Source organism: Stenella coeruleoalba (assembly GCF_951394435.1).
Source record: "Stenella coeruleoalba genome assembly, chromosome: 3".
NCBI classification, from domain to species: Eukaryota; Metazoa; Chordata; class Mammalia; order Artiodactyla; family Delphinidae; genus Stenella; species Stenella coeruleoalba.
Window position 1 is genome coordinate 125,328,963 of NC_137148.1, and position 19,094 is coordinate 125,348,056.

General features: G+C 42.0%; 1 protein-coding gene across 4 annotated transcripts in view; it reads left to right on the top strand.

Annotated features, from left to right (window-relative positions):
• ARHGEF37 (Rho guanine nucleotide exchange factor 37) overlaps positions 1-19,094 on the top strand; it is a 74,738-nt gene that overhangs the window by 27,969 nt on the left and 27,675 nt on the right. For all 4 annotated transcript variants that reach the window (XM_079915725.1, XM_079915726.1, XM_079915727.1 and 1 more), the window contains exons 2-3: positions 9,400-9,596; positions 10,961-11,084. In XM_079915725.1, the coding sequence (XP_079771851.1) occupies positions 9,400-9,596; positions 10,961-11,084 (321 nt within the window). The remainder of the gene's footprint in view (positions 1-9,399; positions 9,597-10,960; positions 11,085-19,094) is intronic.

Sequence of the window (19,094 nt, forward strand, 5' to 3'; positions counted from 1 at the left end):
TTGTGGCTAACTTCTTTCATTTAGTGTAATGTTTTCAAGACCCATTTATGTTATAGCACACATTAGTAGCTCATTCCTTTTCATTGCCAAATAATATATTTTTAAAGAAATAAAAATGTGTTTCTTTCCATTACATGGGCTGTAAACTAAGAGAATAACAAAATGCTGCTACGGAGAAGTTCTGCCAGGCCTGCTTGGAGGTCTGGATTGCAGTTAACCTAAGTGCTATTTTAAATATTTAGCAGTTCTCTATGAAGTATTATTTATGTTTTTTGTTTATTTAGCAACAGTTCTGAGTAGTGGAACCTGAGTAGCTCTCCTGAAATCCTATTGGGATCTTTCTAGAAAAGCAATGCACTGGGTGATGAATGTCAGTGATTCGGGCCAGGGACAGATCAGCAGGCCAAAGGCAGCATTCAGGAGCTGTACTAGAGCTGTGCATCAGATATGTTCCAGGATCTTTATGGGCCTTCTGCCTTCTGAACAACCTTGCTCTCGCCAAACACCTGTATATAAGCACTGATCCATGGGTCAGTGCTTATGACCCAGGACAGAAACTTCTGCTACTAATACATGAAGAGGACCATTTATATATGCAATTACATATTCGTATATGTATCAGCATTGTGAGACAGAGAGGAAGACACATGGATGGGTGCTCATCTTGTCTCCAAGAGCTTAGTGTCTAGCCAGGAAGATGAGGCATAGCCCTAAGTAACCTGAGTACAAGGCTGAATGGGATGCATGTCACTTTAAATATTAGGAAATATTTTAACTGTCCAGAAAAGAACAAAGAGCAAAACAACAAATGCCCATGTTCTTACTACCTAGCTTTGTTTAATTTGAACATTTTTGACATATTTGCTTCAGTTTTTTAAAAACCAAATAAAACATCTCTGATACTCAGCAATGAAAAGGAAGGACCTATTGATAACACACAACAGCTTACATGAATCTCCAAGGAATTACGCTGATTGAATAAAGTCAGTCCCAAAAGGTTATGTATTATATGATTCAAATATACATACTGTGTGATTTACATACATTCTTTTTTTTTTAAAGCTTTTATTTATTTAATTAATTTATTTATTTTGGCTGCGTCACGCGGCTTGTGGGATCTCAGTTCTCTGGCCAGGGATTAAATCCTGGCCACGGGAGTGAAAGTGCCGAGTTCTAACCATTAGACCACCAGGGAACTACCTACATACATTCTTGAACTGACAAGAGTATAGAAATAGAGAACAGATTCTTATTTGCTGGGGGTTAAAGATGGGATGGGGCTGGAGCCAAGTGGGTAAAAAGGCAACAAGAAGGATCCTTAAGATGGAACTGTTCTGCATCTTGACTGTATTGGTGTCAACAACTTGGCTGTGAGATTGTACTATAGTTTTGCCTAATGTTGTCACTGGGGAAGTTGGGTAAAGGATACACAGAACCTCTGTATTATTTCTTACAACTGCATGTGAATCTCTAATTATCTCAGAATTAAAAGGTTAACTTAAAAAGCCCCTCAGGTACCATTAAGTCCCCTTTGATACTCTCCCCAATTCTATTCCTCTAGCTCCCTTTCCAGAGGTCACTTTTATCCTGTGTGGATGGAAATAATCAATAAACAAAGTATAATAGGAATAAAAAAGAGTTTTATTTGGGCTAAACTGAGGACTATAGCCTGGGAGACAGCCTCTCAGATAACTCTAAAGAGCTGCTCCAGAGAAGCATGGTTTTCAGCACAGTTTTACATTATTATGTGGGAACAAAGAACATCAAACAGGTCAGGAATATATTCCTTCAGGGTTTCAAAAAACAGATCAGCACATACACAGTGAGTCAGTATGACTTTGGCTCCTGGGAAAGGAGTCTTATCATCGAAGCAGCACCAGTATTGGTGTTCTAGGAAAGGAGGCATTTAATCTTTATTTTTAACATGGACATTCTTTACTTGTGATCATTGTGCCCTTTTCTTTAATAATTAAAGCAGATATGACAATGTATGTCAGATAGGCCACAAACAGGCTGTTTTAGTTAGCGGAAAATCAAGTTAAATCATGTATAAGCCAGAATGACTTTGCTATACCTCAATATGTGAAAATTTCTTTAATCACTGGGATTTATTGCTAACCACTTCCATGAAAAATTTAATACCTGTGCTACATGTGTATGTGTCCCTAAACAATATCTAGCATTGTTTCACATATTTTAAACTTTTAAAAACTTTTAAATTTTATTTTTTTCTTTTCACATTTTAAACTTTTAAAAATAGTGTCATACTCTGTGTATCCTTCTGGGACTTGTTTATATATATTTTTTCCTGTTTACAGTGTTTGTGAGAATATCCATATTGATACATGAATCTATAGTTTATTTACTTTCAGTGTTGTTCAGAATTCCATTATATGGCTATACCACAAGTTATTTATCTACTTTCATTGGGGCTTTTTTCTAATTTTTTGTTATTTCAGCAGTGCTGCAATGAGCATTCATGTCTACATTTCTTGTGTGTATGTGGAAAGTTTCTTGAAGGCGAGGTATACCTAGGAGTAGAACTCCTTGGCCTGACTGTGTGAATTTTAAACTTTTCTAAATATTGCCAAGTTGCTCTTTAGGATGGTTGCAACAATTCACATTATCGTACCAGTATATGAGATTTCCCATTCATCTGCAGTCCCACCAACATTTTATTTTATTTTCATATTTTGCTGATCTCTTGGGCATGGAATGGTATCTCATTGTGGTTTTGTTTTGTTTTGCTGCACCACACAGCTTGTGGAATCTTAGTTCCCTGACCAGGGATTGAACCTGGGCCCTCAGCAGTGAAAGCATGGAGTCCTAACCACTGGATTACCAGAGAATTCCCTTACTAGGGTTTTAATAATTCGCATTTGCCTAGTTAAGAGTGAATTGAACATCTTTTCATTTGCATATTAGCCATTTAAATTTCTTCTTTTGTGAATTAACTTTTCGTGCTGGTATTAGCCAGGATTTAGTTGGAGATAACACGAAACATTCTATTTTAACCAGAAAGGGATTTAAAAGAGGTCTTGGGACTTCCCTGGTGGTCCAGTGGTTAAGAATCTGCCTGCCAATGCAGGGGACACGGGTTTGATCCCTGGTCTGGGAAGATCCCACATGCCGCAGAGCAACTCAGCCTGTGCGCCACAACTACTGAGCCCGTGCTATAGAGCCCACAGACTGCAACTGCTAAGCCCACGTGCTGCCACTACTGAAGCCCGCACACCTAGAGCCCGTGTTCCACAACAAGAGAAGCCACTGCAGTGAGAAACCCGTGCACCTCAACAAAGAGTAGCCCCTGCTTGCCACAACTAGAGAAAGCCTGTGCACAGCAACGAAGACCCAGCGCAGTCAAAAATAAATAAATAAAAATTAAAAACATAAATAAATAAAAGAGGGTCTTAAGAGCTTACCAAATTGGTGGAAGGCCTGGAGAAGCAGTCCACAGAATGGGCCTTAGGAATGAGTCCCAGGGACTTCCTTGGTGGTCCAGTGGTTAAGACTCTGCACTCCCAATACAGGGGGCATGGGTTCAATCTCTGGTTGGGGAACTAAGATCCCGCATGCTACATGGTGCGGACCCCCCCCCAAAAAAAAGTAATAATACAATAATACAGCTCCAAAGCTGCTCCAAAGAAGCCACTACCCTCTGTAACAATACAGAAACTGAAGAATTGGGAAGCTGCTGCCCCTACTGCTGGCTTCAAGATTCTATGACTTTAGCTACAATCTGTTGCCAGAACTATTGATTTCAGAACAATGCAGTACCTGCCCCATTAAATAGTTACTTCAAGCGTCACTTCTCTTCCTACTTATGTAATTTCTAAATTCTGGCTCACATGAGATCATCTGATTGGTGGAATCTTACAATCTTAGCTGCAAGGGAGTCTGGAAAGCTGGGTTTTAGCTCTCCAGTTTCAGCATTACAGCAAGATCTCATAGGAGGAGGTTAAAATTGACACTAAATGAACTTAAACACTGTATTTGCAACCATATCCTTTGTCTATTTTTCTTACAGATTGCCTTGTTTTAATGATTCATAGAAGTTCTTTATATAGTCTAGGTATTAAACTTTTGTCGGTTGTATTCACTACAAATATCTTCTGATCTAAGGCCCCTCTTTTCCTTTTTATTTTAGAATTGTTTATGAACAGAACATTCAAATATTATTGTAGTCAGATTTATCAATTTTTTCTTTGGGGGTTTGTACATTTTATGTCTTGTTGAAAAAAATTCTTCTTATCTAGAGAGTTTAAAAATATTTTCCCATTTTCTTCTAAGAATTTAGAGTTTCACATTTAACATTTAGGTCTTTAATCCATCTGGAGTTTATTTGGTGTGTGCTGTGGGATTGCATTTGTTTATTTTTTATAGGGGAGGCCAGTTATCTCATGGACCATCCTTTTCCCAGTGACTTATAATGACACTTACGTCATATATCAAGTTTCCATATTTACTGTGGTCTGCTTCTGGGCTCTCTAATCTGTTCTACTGATCTGTTTGCCCCTGTGTCAATACAATACTTTAAAATTATTATGACTTTCAAATGTATCTAGATATCTGGTAGGACAGGCCCCCCCACCTTGTTCTTCAGAATTGCCTTAGTCATTCTGAGCCTTTTTGTCCATATATATTTTAGAATCATTGTATTATGTTCTACTAAAAAAAAACCCAAACCCCCAAACCCTATTGGGAGTTTTATTGAAATTGTATTGAATCAGTTTGGGTCAATTTTCATCTTTATGATATTAACTTTTCCTATCCATGAACATAGTATATCTCTACTTGTAACTAGTTCTTTTTTGTGGTTTTGTTTTTGTTTTTATTTTTTCAGGCTGTGCCGTGTGGCTTGTGGGATCTTAGTTCTTGACAAGGATCAGACCTTCCCTGCAGTGGAAGCTCAGAGTCCTAACCACTGGACTGCCAGGGAATTCCCAGCTAGTTCTTAAATATATTTAGATAAGTGTTTATAATTTTCTTCATAAAGATCTTGTACATCTTTTTTTTTTTTTGGAATGCGTAGCTTGTGAGACCTCAGTTCCCCAACTAGGGATTGAACTTGGGCCACGGCAGTGAAAGCCTGGAATCCTAACGACTAGGCCACCAGGGAACTCCCCATCTTTTGTTAAATTAAGATATTTAGGAAGGAATAAATATTATGTGTTATTATTAAATCTTTTTATTATTATGCTGCTATTTTTCCTTAAATTGCACTCTTAAAAATTGTTGTTGGTATACACAGGAATATGAGTTATTTTTGAATATTGATCTCCAGCAAAATTGAGGAATTCTCACTTTTTCTTACATTTAGTTTTTCGTTCACTTCAAAGCTGTAATTTAAAGAGACGGATAGTTCTACATTTGTGATGAGAAAGAGAGACAGGTGATTCTGCAACATTTGTTATGAAAAGCAGCCTGTCCTCTTCTCTTTCCTGCTCCAGCCACTACCAGGCAATTCCTTCTGTTGTTTTCAGCTGATTGTTTTATAACATATATATACTGCTCTTTCTTGAGCTTTCGATTTAGACATTGTTCTTTAATTTCCACTATGGATGATGAGGCTTTAGCTCATTTTTTCTCCCTCTCCATCACGCTGTCCTCTCGGTACATAATATGAATTAGATCACTTGTATTATTACTTGTGTGGTTTCTATTTATAACTGAATCGGGTAGTGACACATAATTTTATCTTTTCTGCACAATTTTTTTAATAAAAATTGTTATAACAATTGTTTTTTTCTTTGTTTGTTTTTTGTGGTACGCGGGCCTCTCACTGTTGTGGCCTCTCCTGTTGCGGAGCACAGACTCCGGACGCGCAGGCTCAGCGGCCATGGCTCACGGGCCCAGCCGCTCCGCGGCATGTGGGATCTTCCCGGACCGGGGCACAAACTCGTGTGCCCTGCATCGGCAGGCGGACTCTCAACCACTGTGCCACCAGGGAAGCCCATAACAATTGTTTTTATTTGTTGGTTTGTTTCTTAGTTTCGTATGTCTTATCTGTGTAATTTTTTTAAAAAAAATATTTATTTATTTAGGCTGTGCTGGGTCTTAGTTGTGGCATGCAGGATCTTTAGTTGCAGCATGCAGGCTTCTTAGTTGCAGCATGCTGACTTTTTAGTTGCAGCATGCGGACTCTCAGTTACAGCATGTATGCAGGATCTAGTTCCCGACCAGGGATTGAACCCAGGCCCCCTGCCTTGGGAGTGCGGAGTCTTACCCACTGGACCACCAGGGAAGTCCCCGTCTGTGTAATTATGCCTACATAAGGACCACATTCTCTACTGATTCAATAAATTTGTTCTCAAGACATTCTAATACTCTAGCGCAGATTGTTTGCTGTCTGTCTGTCACCAACAGTCAAACTCAGAATTTCGTTTCACCTATCCTAGGGATTTCCTCAGCCTCTCTCACATATTAGATCACCAGTTCCCTGTATCTTGTATCGTGATTTCTTTATTTTGGTGGAACATAGTTTCCTGACAAGGAAACTATAAGGTAAATTCTCCAGGACTTCAAGGTTCTGAAATTTCCTCTCAGTGTGTTTAGATGTGATTTTTTTTTTTTTAACTTATCCTGCTTGGGACTTGTACTTCCTAGACCTAAGAATTCATATCTTTTATAAATTCTGGACAATTATGAGTCTCATCTCTTCATATATTGCCTCTTCTCACTCTGTTTATTCTTGTCTTCTGGAACACAGATTAGGTACATGATCTTCTTATTTCAATATCCAGATCCCTTAATTCTCTTTCATATTTTCCATGATTTTCTCTTTCTTTTTAGCAGTCTGGATAATTTCTTTGGATCTATATGCCCCTTTACTATTTTTCCTGAGTGTTTAAACTGTCCATTTAGTTTTTAATGTCAAAGACTAAATTTTTAATTTCTTTAAGTTCTGCTTGGTGCGTTTTTTTTGTTTTGTTTTGTTTTGTTTTGCGGTACGCAGGCCTGTCACTGTTGTGGCCTCTCCCGTTGCGGAACACAGGCTCCGGACGCGCAGGCTCAGCGGCCATGGCTCACGGGCCCAGCCGCTCCGCGGCATGTGGCATTTTCCCAGACCGGGGCACGAACCCGTGTCCCCTGTGTTGGCAGGTGGACTCTCAACCACTGCACCACCAGGGAAGCCCTGCTTGGTGCTTTAAAAAATCATACCGGGGCTTCCCTGGTGGCGCAGTGGTTGAGAATCTGCCTGCCAATGCAGGGGACACAGGTTCGAGCCCTGGTCTGGGAATATCCCACATGCCACGGAGCAGCTAGGCCCGTGAGCCACAACTACTGAGCCTGCGCGTCTGGAGCTTGTGTTCTACAACAAGAGAGGCCGCGACAGTGAAAGACCCGCGCACCGCGATGAAGAGTGGCCCCTGCTTGCCACAACTAGAGAAAGCCCACATACAGAAACGAAGACCCAACACAGCCAAAATTAAAATTAATTGATTAATTAATTTAAAAAAAAAGAAATAAAGCAAACCAAGTAAAATTCAAAAAAAAAAATCATACCAGTCTTTATTTTTTGTACATCTTTTCTTTTCCTGCTTATTTTATAGTTTCTATTTGATAGTTTGATTATCTGATGTTCTTGGGTCTAATCCTGCTCTTTGTTGTCTCTGATGATGTGCACTTACACTGGAGTTCTTGTAATTTTGGATTTTAAGCTCATCTTCAGGACAGGGTTATCTCTTGGAGTACCATGTGGCCTAGGTTAAGGATGTGTCCTCCTGGAGACATTTTATTTTTTCTGTGGGTACTCATAATAGCACTATTCCAGGACTTGGTTTTTTGTTTATTTATCAGCATTGAGCTCCTTGGACCACATGTGTAGTATACATCTGAACCTACAACCCAGTGAAAGCAGGCCTGTTGTTATGAATTTTCAGAAAGGACTTTTTCCTTTACTCAGGACCCAAGGCAAGATGCAGCAACATCTTTGTCATCTTCTGTGTGGGTAGGGAGACTTTTTTTTCTAATCCACCATTTCACTGGCGTGCTTGAGGGATCCCAGTTCTGGAGAGAAGCTTGCTTCCTGATTCTGCCTGGGCACTGATGCCCAAGTCTCTGGATCACAGAGCTGGGCAGTGCCCTCTTCCCTGCCCATCCTGTCCACTTTGGCTACAGCTGCATCAGCTTAGCTGCTCCTGATCTGGTTTTCAGCTCCCTGTTTGGGGATCCCTGCTGATTTCCTTTACTTTCTTTCTTTTTTTTTTTTTTTTTAATTATTTTTGGCTGCTTTGGGTCTTCGTTGCTGCGTGCAGGCTTTCTCTAGTTGCGGCGAGCGGGGGCTACTCTTCGTTGCAGTGCACAGGCTTCTCATTGTGGTGGCTTCTCTTGTTGCGGAGCACAGGCTCTAGGTGCGCGGGCTTCAGTAGTTGTGGCTCATGTGCTCTAGAGCACAGGCTCAGTAGTTGTGACGCACAGGCTTAGTTGCTCCGCGGCATGTGGGATCTTCCCGGACCAGGGCTCGAACCCACGTCCCCTGCATTGGCAGGCGGATTCTTAACCACTGTGCCACCAGGGAAGTCCCTCCTTTACTTTCTTGCAAGCCTTGCCATGCAGTGAAAAGGAAGTTTGTTATAGCTGATCTAGCATTTCTAGGTGTTCTGTAGTAGGGAGATTTTTTTTGTCCACAGTATTGCCATTTGTACTTTTTAAACTTAGAGATAAAGGAGAAAAGTATATCTGGCTGGGAGGATCAGCAAAGGCCTTAGAGATGAATGTCAGAGCATAGGGACATTGGAGGGGTCACAGCAGGTGCAAAAGCATGGAGGCAGGAAATGACCATGCAGGTATGGAGAAAAGCACATAACTTTCTTTCACTGGAGTGTGTCAGGGAAGAGGAAAACGAAGTCAGAGGTAGACCACAGAGCAGCAGATGGCTATTACAGTCTCACAGCAGAGAATACCAGGATCACAAGCTTTGTTTCAGGAAGTTTAAACTGGAAGCATATCCAGGATGAATGGATGTGGGTGGCAGCAGGTGGGAGAGGGGTGTGGATTTGAAAAAATGATCCTGGAGGCGGTGGAAATAGTCCAGGCGATAGGTAGTATGGCCTGAATGGGGTAGTAGTGGGTAGAGAAGGAGGGCGAGAGAGACTCAGCTGAACCAGATAAAGAAATCTAGGTCAAGAGCTGGGGGGAAAATAGAAGAAAAGCCAGGCAAGCACATTGTCTGAATCCTGGGAAATGAATTTAAAATGTCAACAATTATCTGAGCTGCGTTCTACCTTTTAAAATTGTTCAGATACTGCCCACAAATGCTTACACGCAGTTCATCTTGACTCTGTCGGCAGCTAAAGATGTTTTTAGGCCATCTGATGAACAGTTGTCTTTGGATTAGAGACAGCATGTCCCAATAGAGCTCCCAGAAGTAAGTCCGGATGTGTTTGTCTTTCCCAGAACCTGCTGACATGACTGATCATGGGGATGATGAGCTGTCCTCTAGGACAGGGAGTCCAGACGAGGAAGGTCGGGTCCCTGAGGAGAGATCCTTGCTGCATCAGAGTCTGGCCGTCAGGGAACTCATCGACACCGAGGTCTCCTACTTACACGTGCTCCAGCTCTGTGCCTCGGACATTAGGAGCCACCTGCAGCAGGTACCTGGGTGGGGCCACACTCAGCCTGTCTTTATAGGGGCAAGTGTGAGTCCCAGCTCCTGAAACCTCACATCTGTTCCTGGTGCAGGCTTGATGGAGGGGAAAGTGTGGTGGATGTGAAGTCACCTGGACGTAAGCCCCGGTACTTACACTTACTGGCCCTGCAACCTTCAGCAAGGCTTTTAACACCTTGGAGCCTTAGTATATTCATCTGCTAAATGGACAGAAAGTACTCACCTCAGAGAATTAAGTGAACTAATGGATAAAATAGCCCTTTATTAAGTTTAGAACAGATTATTTTAAGTGACCTATTTCTAATTGTCTCATTTGGAGGGTGGTAACATGGAAAAGTTATCATTATGATGGGTTTCTATTTTAGTGTTAATTTTTTACATCTTTTTCCCCCCTGATTTCAGAAATAACACAGGCTGTCTCTCTAAAATGTCAAGCATCCCCTAGCATGTAAGGTACATAAGGGGAAAGGCTGTTTAGTTCAATGTATCCCAGTTCTTGACTCGTAAACAGTGGACTTCAACTAGTGTTTATTGAATGAATGAAATAATCAAATAGATAATGTAGAAGGTGAAAGCCCTCTCATATTTCACCCTCTAGAAATTAGGATTTTTCTCTGTAGGCATTAAACAAACAAATATAGATTGTTACTTATTTTATTTGTTGTTTGTTTGTTTTTGGCTGCACCAGACGGCTTGTGAGATCTTAGTTCCCTGACCAGGGATCGAACCTGGGTCCACAGCAGTGTTGGGGTTAAGACAGCCCGAGTCTTAACCGCTGGACTGCCAGGGAAGTCCCTGTTACTTATTTTAGTAAAAATAAGAGCATACTCTATTCTTCTACAGTTAGCTTTTCCCACTTGATTGTGCATCCAGGACGTCTGTCTCTATATATATCCTATATATGTTCATGCACATATATAGATGTCCTGCATCCTTTTTAACAGTGGGATAGCTTAGTTCATAGGGAATGGAGTTCAGAATATATCTCAAGGTAATGGTGGTAGGTGCCAAGTATGTCAGAGCTGGAAAGAAGTCCAACTTCCCACACTTATATGACAGATGGGGAAAATGAGAGAAGAAACATTATAGTTGGCAGCAGACCTAGGATAATACAGTTCAGCTTTCCTTTCATGCTGAGCACTTCGTCTCGCTCTCTCTCTTCTTGTAGAGTAATGAAAATACCTAATTATAAAACTTCAAAGTCCTTGCAAACATTCCACTGGGACAGTCTTCCCAAGAGTGGTGGAACCCCAATGATGTGACTGTTCCGGACTACTGTCCAAAGCCTCCAAAAAAAGTCACTCTACTGAACTCCTAAGCGACCTCCCATGGTGCCTTTGTTCCTTCCAGCTGCCGCAGGGAGATCTGGATGTCCTGTTCTCAAATATCGATGATATCATCAAGGTGAACAGCAAATTGCTTCATGATCTGCAGGAGACAGCCTCCAGGGAAGAGGAACAAGTGCAGCTGATTGGTAAGCAAAATACCAGGCAGTTAGCAGCCTGAGATTCCTGAGGAATTGGTCTTGGCAGCATGTGATCATTGCTGTATTTTCTCCAGCATTCCAGGGAAATGCAGCTCAATGAGAGGCTGTTTTGGGGATCCCTGAAATATAGCATGTCAGAGCTGGCAGGACCCTCAAATAACATCCAATCCAACCCCATCACTACAGATGAAGAGACTGAGGCCTAGAGACAGGGAGGACATCCTAATGGACACAAAATTGGTTAGTGGAGTGGCTGAGACTTTCTTCTGGGATTCTTTCACACTCATTCATTCAACAGTTATTTACTGAGCCCCTGCAGTGTGCCAGTCACTGCGCTGTGTGTTGGGGTCACAGCATCAACCAGAGGGTCCAATCTTCTGTTCTCATGGGTTAACAAGTTAGCGAGAGAGACAGATGACACACAGATAAACAGGAGAATTTTAAGTAGTAATTTGTAATTTAAAGAATTACAATTTTAGTAACGTTTGAGAAAAGAGAAGGCCTCCTGAGGAGAGGACACTTGAACTGAGAGCTGTTAGGGAGGAGCCAGCTATGAGAAGATCTGGAGGGAGAGTAGAGAGAAGAGCTATGCAAAGGCCCTGAGGCAGGGGTGAGCCTGGGAATTTTGAAGGACAGGCAGAAAGAAGCCTGGTGTGGCTCCAGGGGAATGAGTGAGGGGAGAGTATTAGGAGATAAGATAGCAGAGGCAGAGAAGGACCAGATCCTGCAGGGTGTTCTAGGTCTTGGTAAGTAGTGTGGATTTTATTCTACATGTGATGAGAAGTCATTGGACAGTTTTGAGCAGGGAAGTGATATCAGATTTGTTTTTCAAAGATCCCCTTGGTAGCTGTGGACAATGGATTGTGAGAGGGTAGCAAGAGTGGAAGTAGCGAGACCAGCTGGTGGCTTTACCTCCACCTAGGTGAGAGATGAAGGTAGACTCCTAATTCTGAAATGGTTAGGATGACCAGACGTAAAGAAGGAGGGACAAGTGGGTATAAACCTCATCCCTGTCTTCTGCAGTCTCTTCGCATCTGCTTGACAAAATTTCTGTGGTCAAGGGTTTTCAAGTGGAGTCAGGCGACAAGGGTGAATGGTGTTAGGCAGAAAAGAGGATGAGGTGGGGGCATCCACCCAAGTCACGCTGGTCTTTACACCCCCAATCTTCTACCCTTTCTTAGACATGAATGATGATGGTGGGGATTAAAAATAACAAATATACACATTTTGAAAAAGCCAACTTTCTGAGTGTTCATTAAATGACCAGCACTCTTCTGATGTACATGTATTAACTCATTTAATCCTCACAAGAACCCTGAATGGTAGTTGCTGTCATCTTATTTCCCAGTTGAAGAAACTGAGGCACAGAGAGAGGAAGTAATCTGCTTAAGGTCATCCAGCTAGTGTCAGAGCCAGGAGGATGTGCATTGCGGCAGGTGGCCTCTGGAGCCCGTGCTCTCAACTACTGCACTGAACAGCTTCCATGCAGTAGAGAGTGGGATTGAAGCCCGTGTATAGTGTGTTTACTATTCTCCTCAAATTATGATTCTTCATTAAAACAGCAATGTGAAAGAGTGACTATTTCTTTTAAATAGAGGAATATTTAAATGCAAAATTAAGGAACAAGATTTTTTTTTTAAGTATCTGGGTAGATATTCTTACCTTTTATCATTTTATCCTTATTTCTGTTAATAATTACCACTTATTTGAGAGGAAATTGTTATAACCTCAGGTTGAAGACAATCCAAGGTTCTGGGGACTCTGAGGTTAGCATCTTCTGTTGCTATGGGTTCTAGGGTCCACTAATTCCTTGTTAAGGGTCCTCACTTATCCATCTCTGCCTTCCTGCTTGATCTGCAAAGAGTCAAGGTGCTGCTTTGTCTTCTGAGCGTACCTGGTAATATCTCCATTCCCTGCCTTCACTGCTTCCCTGGTGGAGTTGCCACATAAAATACAGGATGCTCAATTATATTTGAATTTTACATAAGCAATGAATAATGTTTTAGTATAAGTATATCCCACGGGACATTTGGGACATACTTATACTAAAATATTCTTCATTATTTATCTGAAATTCAAATTTAACCGAGCATCTTGTATCCCCCCCTCCCTAATTTGGCAAACCTATTCCCTGGCCTTTACTGAGTCTACAGAAAATAGCCTCCTCATCCTCTGCCTCTTGTGGTTAGCCAAAAAGAGGTGCAAAGAATCCACATAGCTTTTCTTCTCCTAGGTTCAACTTTGTGCCTAATCAAGGCTGAGCTGGCTCCTACCAGTTCTCTCTATTCCCCTCTCAGCCCCCAGGCCCTGCTATGCAAGGAAGGCCCTTTTCCCAATTCCATAGCCACGGCATTTTAAATTTATTTATTCATTTATTTATTTTTGGCTGCGTTGGGTCTTCATTTCTGCGTGCGGGCTTTCTCTAGTTGCAGTGAGCGGGGGCTACTCTTCGTTGTGGTGCATGGGCTTCTCATTGCTGTGGCTTCTCTTGTTGCACAGCATGGGCTCTAGGCATGTGGGCTTCAGTAGTTGTGGCACGTGGGCTCAGTAGTTGTGGCTCACGGGCTCTAGGGCGCAGGCTCAGTAGTTGTGGCGCACAGGCTGCGTTGCTCCGCGGCATGTGGGATCTTCACGGACCGGGGCTCGAACCTGTGTCCCCTGCGTTGGCAGGCGGATTCTTAACCACTGTGCAACCATGGAAGTCCCAGCACCAGCATTTTAAAAGATTTTTGGACCTTGGGCGTGAACCTCCCAAGTGAGTCAGGTTCTGTGTTCTTATAAATGATTCCAAACACGATGCAGATGTTCACAGGAGTTCCCACACAGGGTCCTATCATGGGAAGGCATCATGCTGTAGTCCAGTGTTGTCTAAAAGAAATGTAGTGTGAGCCAAATTTAAAGTTTTTGAGTAGCTACATTAAAAAAACTAAAGCAGGTAAAATTAATTTTAATGATATATCTCGTTTAACCCAATGTATCCAAAATAATATTTCAACATGTAATCAATATAAAACTTATTCATGATACATTTTACTTTTTTTTTGGTACAGTCTTTGCAATCTGGTGTCTTTCACACTGACAGCACATCTCAGTTGGGATTCTCCATATTTCAGGTGCCCAGTAGCCATCTGTGGCTGTGGCTTGCAGGTTGAGTGGTTTAGAGCAGGGGCCTTGGAGTCTGACTCGCAAGGTTCTGCCACCCACAGCTCCTTCATGTCTCTGAGCTTCAATTTCATGCCTTCTGCATGAAAATAGTACCCATTTCTGTGCCAGCCATGACTGTGGGTACCTAACATGTAGTAGCCCTTTTTATTCTCATGACACTGTTACTTGTTGATTATTATTATTATTATCCCCATTTTACTAAAGGAAAACCCGAGACTCAGAGAGGTTAATTAACTTTCCTAAGGTCACACAGCTTGACCAGGCTGAGTCATGATTTGAACAGCTCTTTCAGACTACAGCCCCAGCTCTTGGCCTTCCTGCCTCCCTTTCTCATTTCTCCCAACTAGAGGTAGAGTACCGTTTTGATACTGGGAGTAACTCTTTGCTGCTGTGACTTCTTTCCAATCTGTGACTAAGGAAGGGCAAGAGGAGAGGAAATAAGTCTTTGGTGCCCCAAGCATTCCTGCCTGTTGGACAGCTCTGCTCTCTGCTCTAGGGGAGTTTGCCTTCCTCCACCCTTCAGTTACTGAAGTGCCCCTGCCTCTGGCCATGTACTGGTGTGGTAAGGTTTCTTTGGCATTAGTTGCATTTCTGCAGAATCACCCTAGTAATGAAGAATATGGGAACTGCCCTAGGTTTTAGGGCTATGCCCAAGCTATCTCTTAGTGGGATCATCTCTGCAGCTGGCTGATCTCCCTATCATACACATTCTCCCTAGCTGCAGTTTCAGGTAATCTTTCCTGGTCATGTTCTCCCTTGTTCTGGGGGCTTCTCCTGAGAGAGTTCTCTCTGAGGGTTGGCTTGACCAGCACTGGGGAGAGGGTTTGGTTCCTGGGGTGGGAGTCTTGCTGTGGGAGTCTTTGTTGAGAGCTGGACGACGCTGGCCTAGGTATCATCTGATGTGTCTCAAGGGGGGGCCTGTTGTATTTCACGGGTACAGTGCACAGCATTAGCAAGCAGTAGGGTCACCTGGGCTTCCCGTGGTCCGTGGCTTACTTGCCCTTTTGTGACTAATACATTTCTCTTCGCCCTCACCACTTTCCCCCAGATAGACAACCAAATACTCTTGCCTGGGTCTTTTTAGTAGCCATCTAATAGCTATTCCTATTTCCATTTTGACTTCTGGTTTAGTCTCAGCATAGTATAGCTCTAATAGACTTTATTTTTTAGAGCACTTTTAGTTAGAGTTACAGAAAAATTAAGTAGAGGGAATTCCCAGTGGTTAGGACTCTGCACTTCCATTGCAGGGCACAGGTTTGATCCCAGGTCGGGGAGCTAGGATCCCACAAGGCGCACAGCATGGCCAAAAAACAAAACAAAACAAAAGCAAAAAAAAACAAAAAGAAAAAATAAGTAGGGACTTCCTTGGTGACGCAGTGGATAAGAATCTGCCTGCCAATGCAGGGGACGTGGGTTCGATCCCTGGTCTGGGAAGATCCCACATGCCGTAGAGCAACTAAGGCCGTGTGTCACAACTACTGAGCCTGTGTGCCACAACTGCTGAAGCCTGTATGCCTAGAGCCCATGCTCTGCAACAAGAGAAGCCACTGCAATGAGAAGCCTGCACACCGCAATGAAGAGTAGCCACAACTAGAGAAAGCCCACATGCAGCAATGAAGACCCAATGCAGCCAAAAATAAATAAAATTAAATCTGTAAAAAAAAGAAAATTAAGTAGAAAGTACAGAAAGCTCCCATGTACCCCTCCCCCCACACAGTTCCCCCTATTATTAACACCTTGCCTTAGTGTGGTACATTTATTATAACTGACAAATGAATATTGATATATTATTATTGACTAAAGTCCATAGTGTACATTGGGGTTCACTCTGTGTGTTGTTCAGTTCTGTGGGTTTAGAATAATGTATAATGTACGACGCCACCATTACAGTTTCATACATAGTTTCCCTTATCTAAAAATCCTTTGTGCTCTGCCTGTTCATCCCTCCCCCAACCCCAACCCCTGGAAACCACTGCTCTTTTTACTGTCTCCATAGTTTTACCTTTTCCAGAATGTCATATTGCTGGAATCATACAGTATGTAGCCTTTTCAGAGTTGCTTCTTTCATCTAGTAATATGCATTTAAGGTTTCTCAGTGTTTTTTCCTGGCTTGATATCTCATTTCATTTTTATCACTGAATCATACTCCATTGTATGGATATAGTACAGTTTATTTATCCATTCACCTACTGAAGGACAAGTTGGTTGCTTCCAGGCTTTGGCAATTATGAATATAGCAGTTATAACATTAGTGTGCAGGGTTTTGTTTTTTTTAATAAATTTATTTATTCATTTATTTATTTTTGGCTGCGTTGGGTCTTCATTGCTGCGCGCTGGCTTTCTCTAGTTGCGGCGAGTGAAAGCTACTCTTCGTTGCGGTGCGCGGGCTTCTCATTGCTTCTCTTGCTGTGGAGCACAGACCCCATGGCACGTGGGCTTCAGTAGTTGTGGCACACGGGCTCAGTAGTTGTGGCTCGCAGGCTAGAGCGCCAGCTCAGTAGTAGTGGCGCACGGGCTTCGTTGCTCTGTGGCAAGTGGGGTCTTCCCAGACCAGGGCTCAAACCCATGTCCCCTGCACTGGCAAGCGGATTCTTAACCATTGGTCCACCAGGGAAGTCCGCGTGCAGTGTTTTAAAAAGTCTTTTATTTAAAGTTTCTTTTTTGTTGTAGTAAAATATATATAACGTATAAAATTTACCATTTTAACCATTTTTAAGTGTATAGTTTAGTGACATTAAGTACAGTCACATTGTTGTTCCACCATCACCACTGTTCATGTCTAGAACTTTTTCCTCATCCTAAACTGATGACCAGCCCCTGGTGGCCACTATTCTACCCTCTGTCTCTGACTACTCTAGGTACCTCATATAAATGGAATCATATAGTATATGTATTTTTGTAACTGGTTTATTTCACTTAGCATGATGTCTTCAAGGTTCTTTTTACACTTTTTATCTTGAAATAATTTTAGACTTATAGAAAAGTTACAAAAATAATACAGAGAGCTCCTATATACCCTTCTTCCAGCTTCCCCTAATTTTTACATCTTACATATCCATAGTGCAATTATTAAAATGAGGAAATTAACATCAGTGCAATACTATTAACTCTACAGACCTTATTCAAATTTTGCCAGCTTTTTATTTTTCTATGCTGGGTCTTTGTTGTGGTGCGTGGGCTCTTTGTTGCGGCAGGCTTCTCTCTAGTTGTGGCACGCAGACTCTCTAGTTGTGACACACGGGCTTAGTTGCCCCGCAACATGTGGGATCTTAGTTCCCCAACCAAGGATTGAACCCGCATCCCCTGCATTGGAAGGTAGATTCTTAACTCCTGGACCACTAGGGACGTCCCACCCATTCATTTCTTTTTTTTTTTAAATAAATTAATTGTAGTTATTTATTTATTTTTGGCTGCATTGGGTCTTCGTTGCTGCACGCAGGCTTTCTCTAGTTGCAGCGAGTGGGGGCTACTCTTTGTTGCAGTGTGTGGGCTTCTCATTGCAGTGGCTTTCTCTTGTTGCGGAGCACAGGCTCTAGGCGCTCGGGCTTCAGTAGTTGTGGCATGTGGGCTCTAGAGCACAGGCTCAGTAGTTGCGGTGCACAGGCTTAGTTGCTTCGTGGCATGTGGGATCTTCCCAGACCAGGGATCTAACCCGTGTCCCCTGCATTGGCGGGCAGATTAACCACTGCGCCACCAGGGAAGTCCCTCACCCATTCATTTCTTTATTCAACTATTTATATAAGTATAAACTCATGAATATTTACTTTATTCCATGAGTCAGAATCCAGTACTATTAATATTCATTTTCTTGCTCAAATTTTACCAGCTTTGGCCATAGGGAACTCTTTCAAGTTGGCACCTGTGTCCTTTCAGTATGTCTCCAACAATTTGTGAGCACTTTCTTACTTTCTGACCCCACAAGATGTTCTAGGCTCATCTTGTATTTTCCTTGCCTCATCCTTGGAATCAGCTTTTTTCCTAGGAGCTTTGGTTCCTACCTTTGGAGAATGGTATTTAGACACCAGGTTCTAAGATCTAGGTGTGCTCATTGCTCCTGGGGTGTCATTGTTTCTAGGCCCTCTTAGCTGACAGAGTTAGGAAATATATGTATATATACCAACACATGCATGTACACATATCTACATTTCCTTCTGTATCTGTCCATCCATATTTATATATTTAAAATATTTAAAACCATGAGTTCCTACTGATAACCTCCAATTCCAGTCTAGCACCTCAGGGTTCTTTCTAGTCTTTCGCCTTTTCTTATTTGTAGCATCTTTCTGTGACAGGTAGAGATGGCTGCTATTATCTTCAATGTATTTACTTATTTGTTCGAAGTTAGTAGACACATAAAATATTTTTTTATTATGTTATAATCAGCATTACTAACCTGTGCCTTTGTGAAAAATAGTTACATTAATTTCTTCCTACACCCTTCAGTGTGGTTATGTTATTCCTTTGTAATAGAATTAGGTTCATTCCTTATTGTTTGTATTCTATTTGAGGTTCCCCCTCCACATCCTGGTTGGTCTTAATTATATATTTATTTTGGGAGTATGTGAAACATTACCATGGTTCCAAGATCTGAGCTATATAGAAAGGTATATTCAGCGAAGCATTGCTCCCCTCTCATCCCTACTTCCCTGACCCATTCCCTGTTCTTTCCACCCTGTTCTATCTCCCCTTACAAATAATCACTCTCATAAGTTTCTGATTTTAAAATATAGAACACGTCACAAATTTGCATGTCATTCATGTGCAGGGGCCATGCTAATCTGTCCTGTGTTATTCTACCTTTAATGTATGTGCTCTGAAATTGAGCATGGGAAT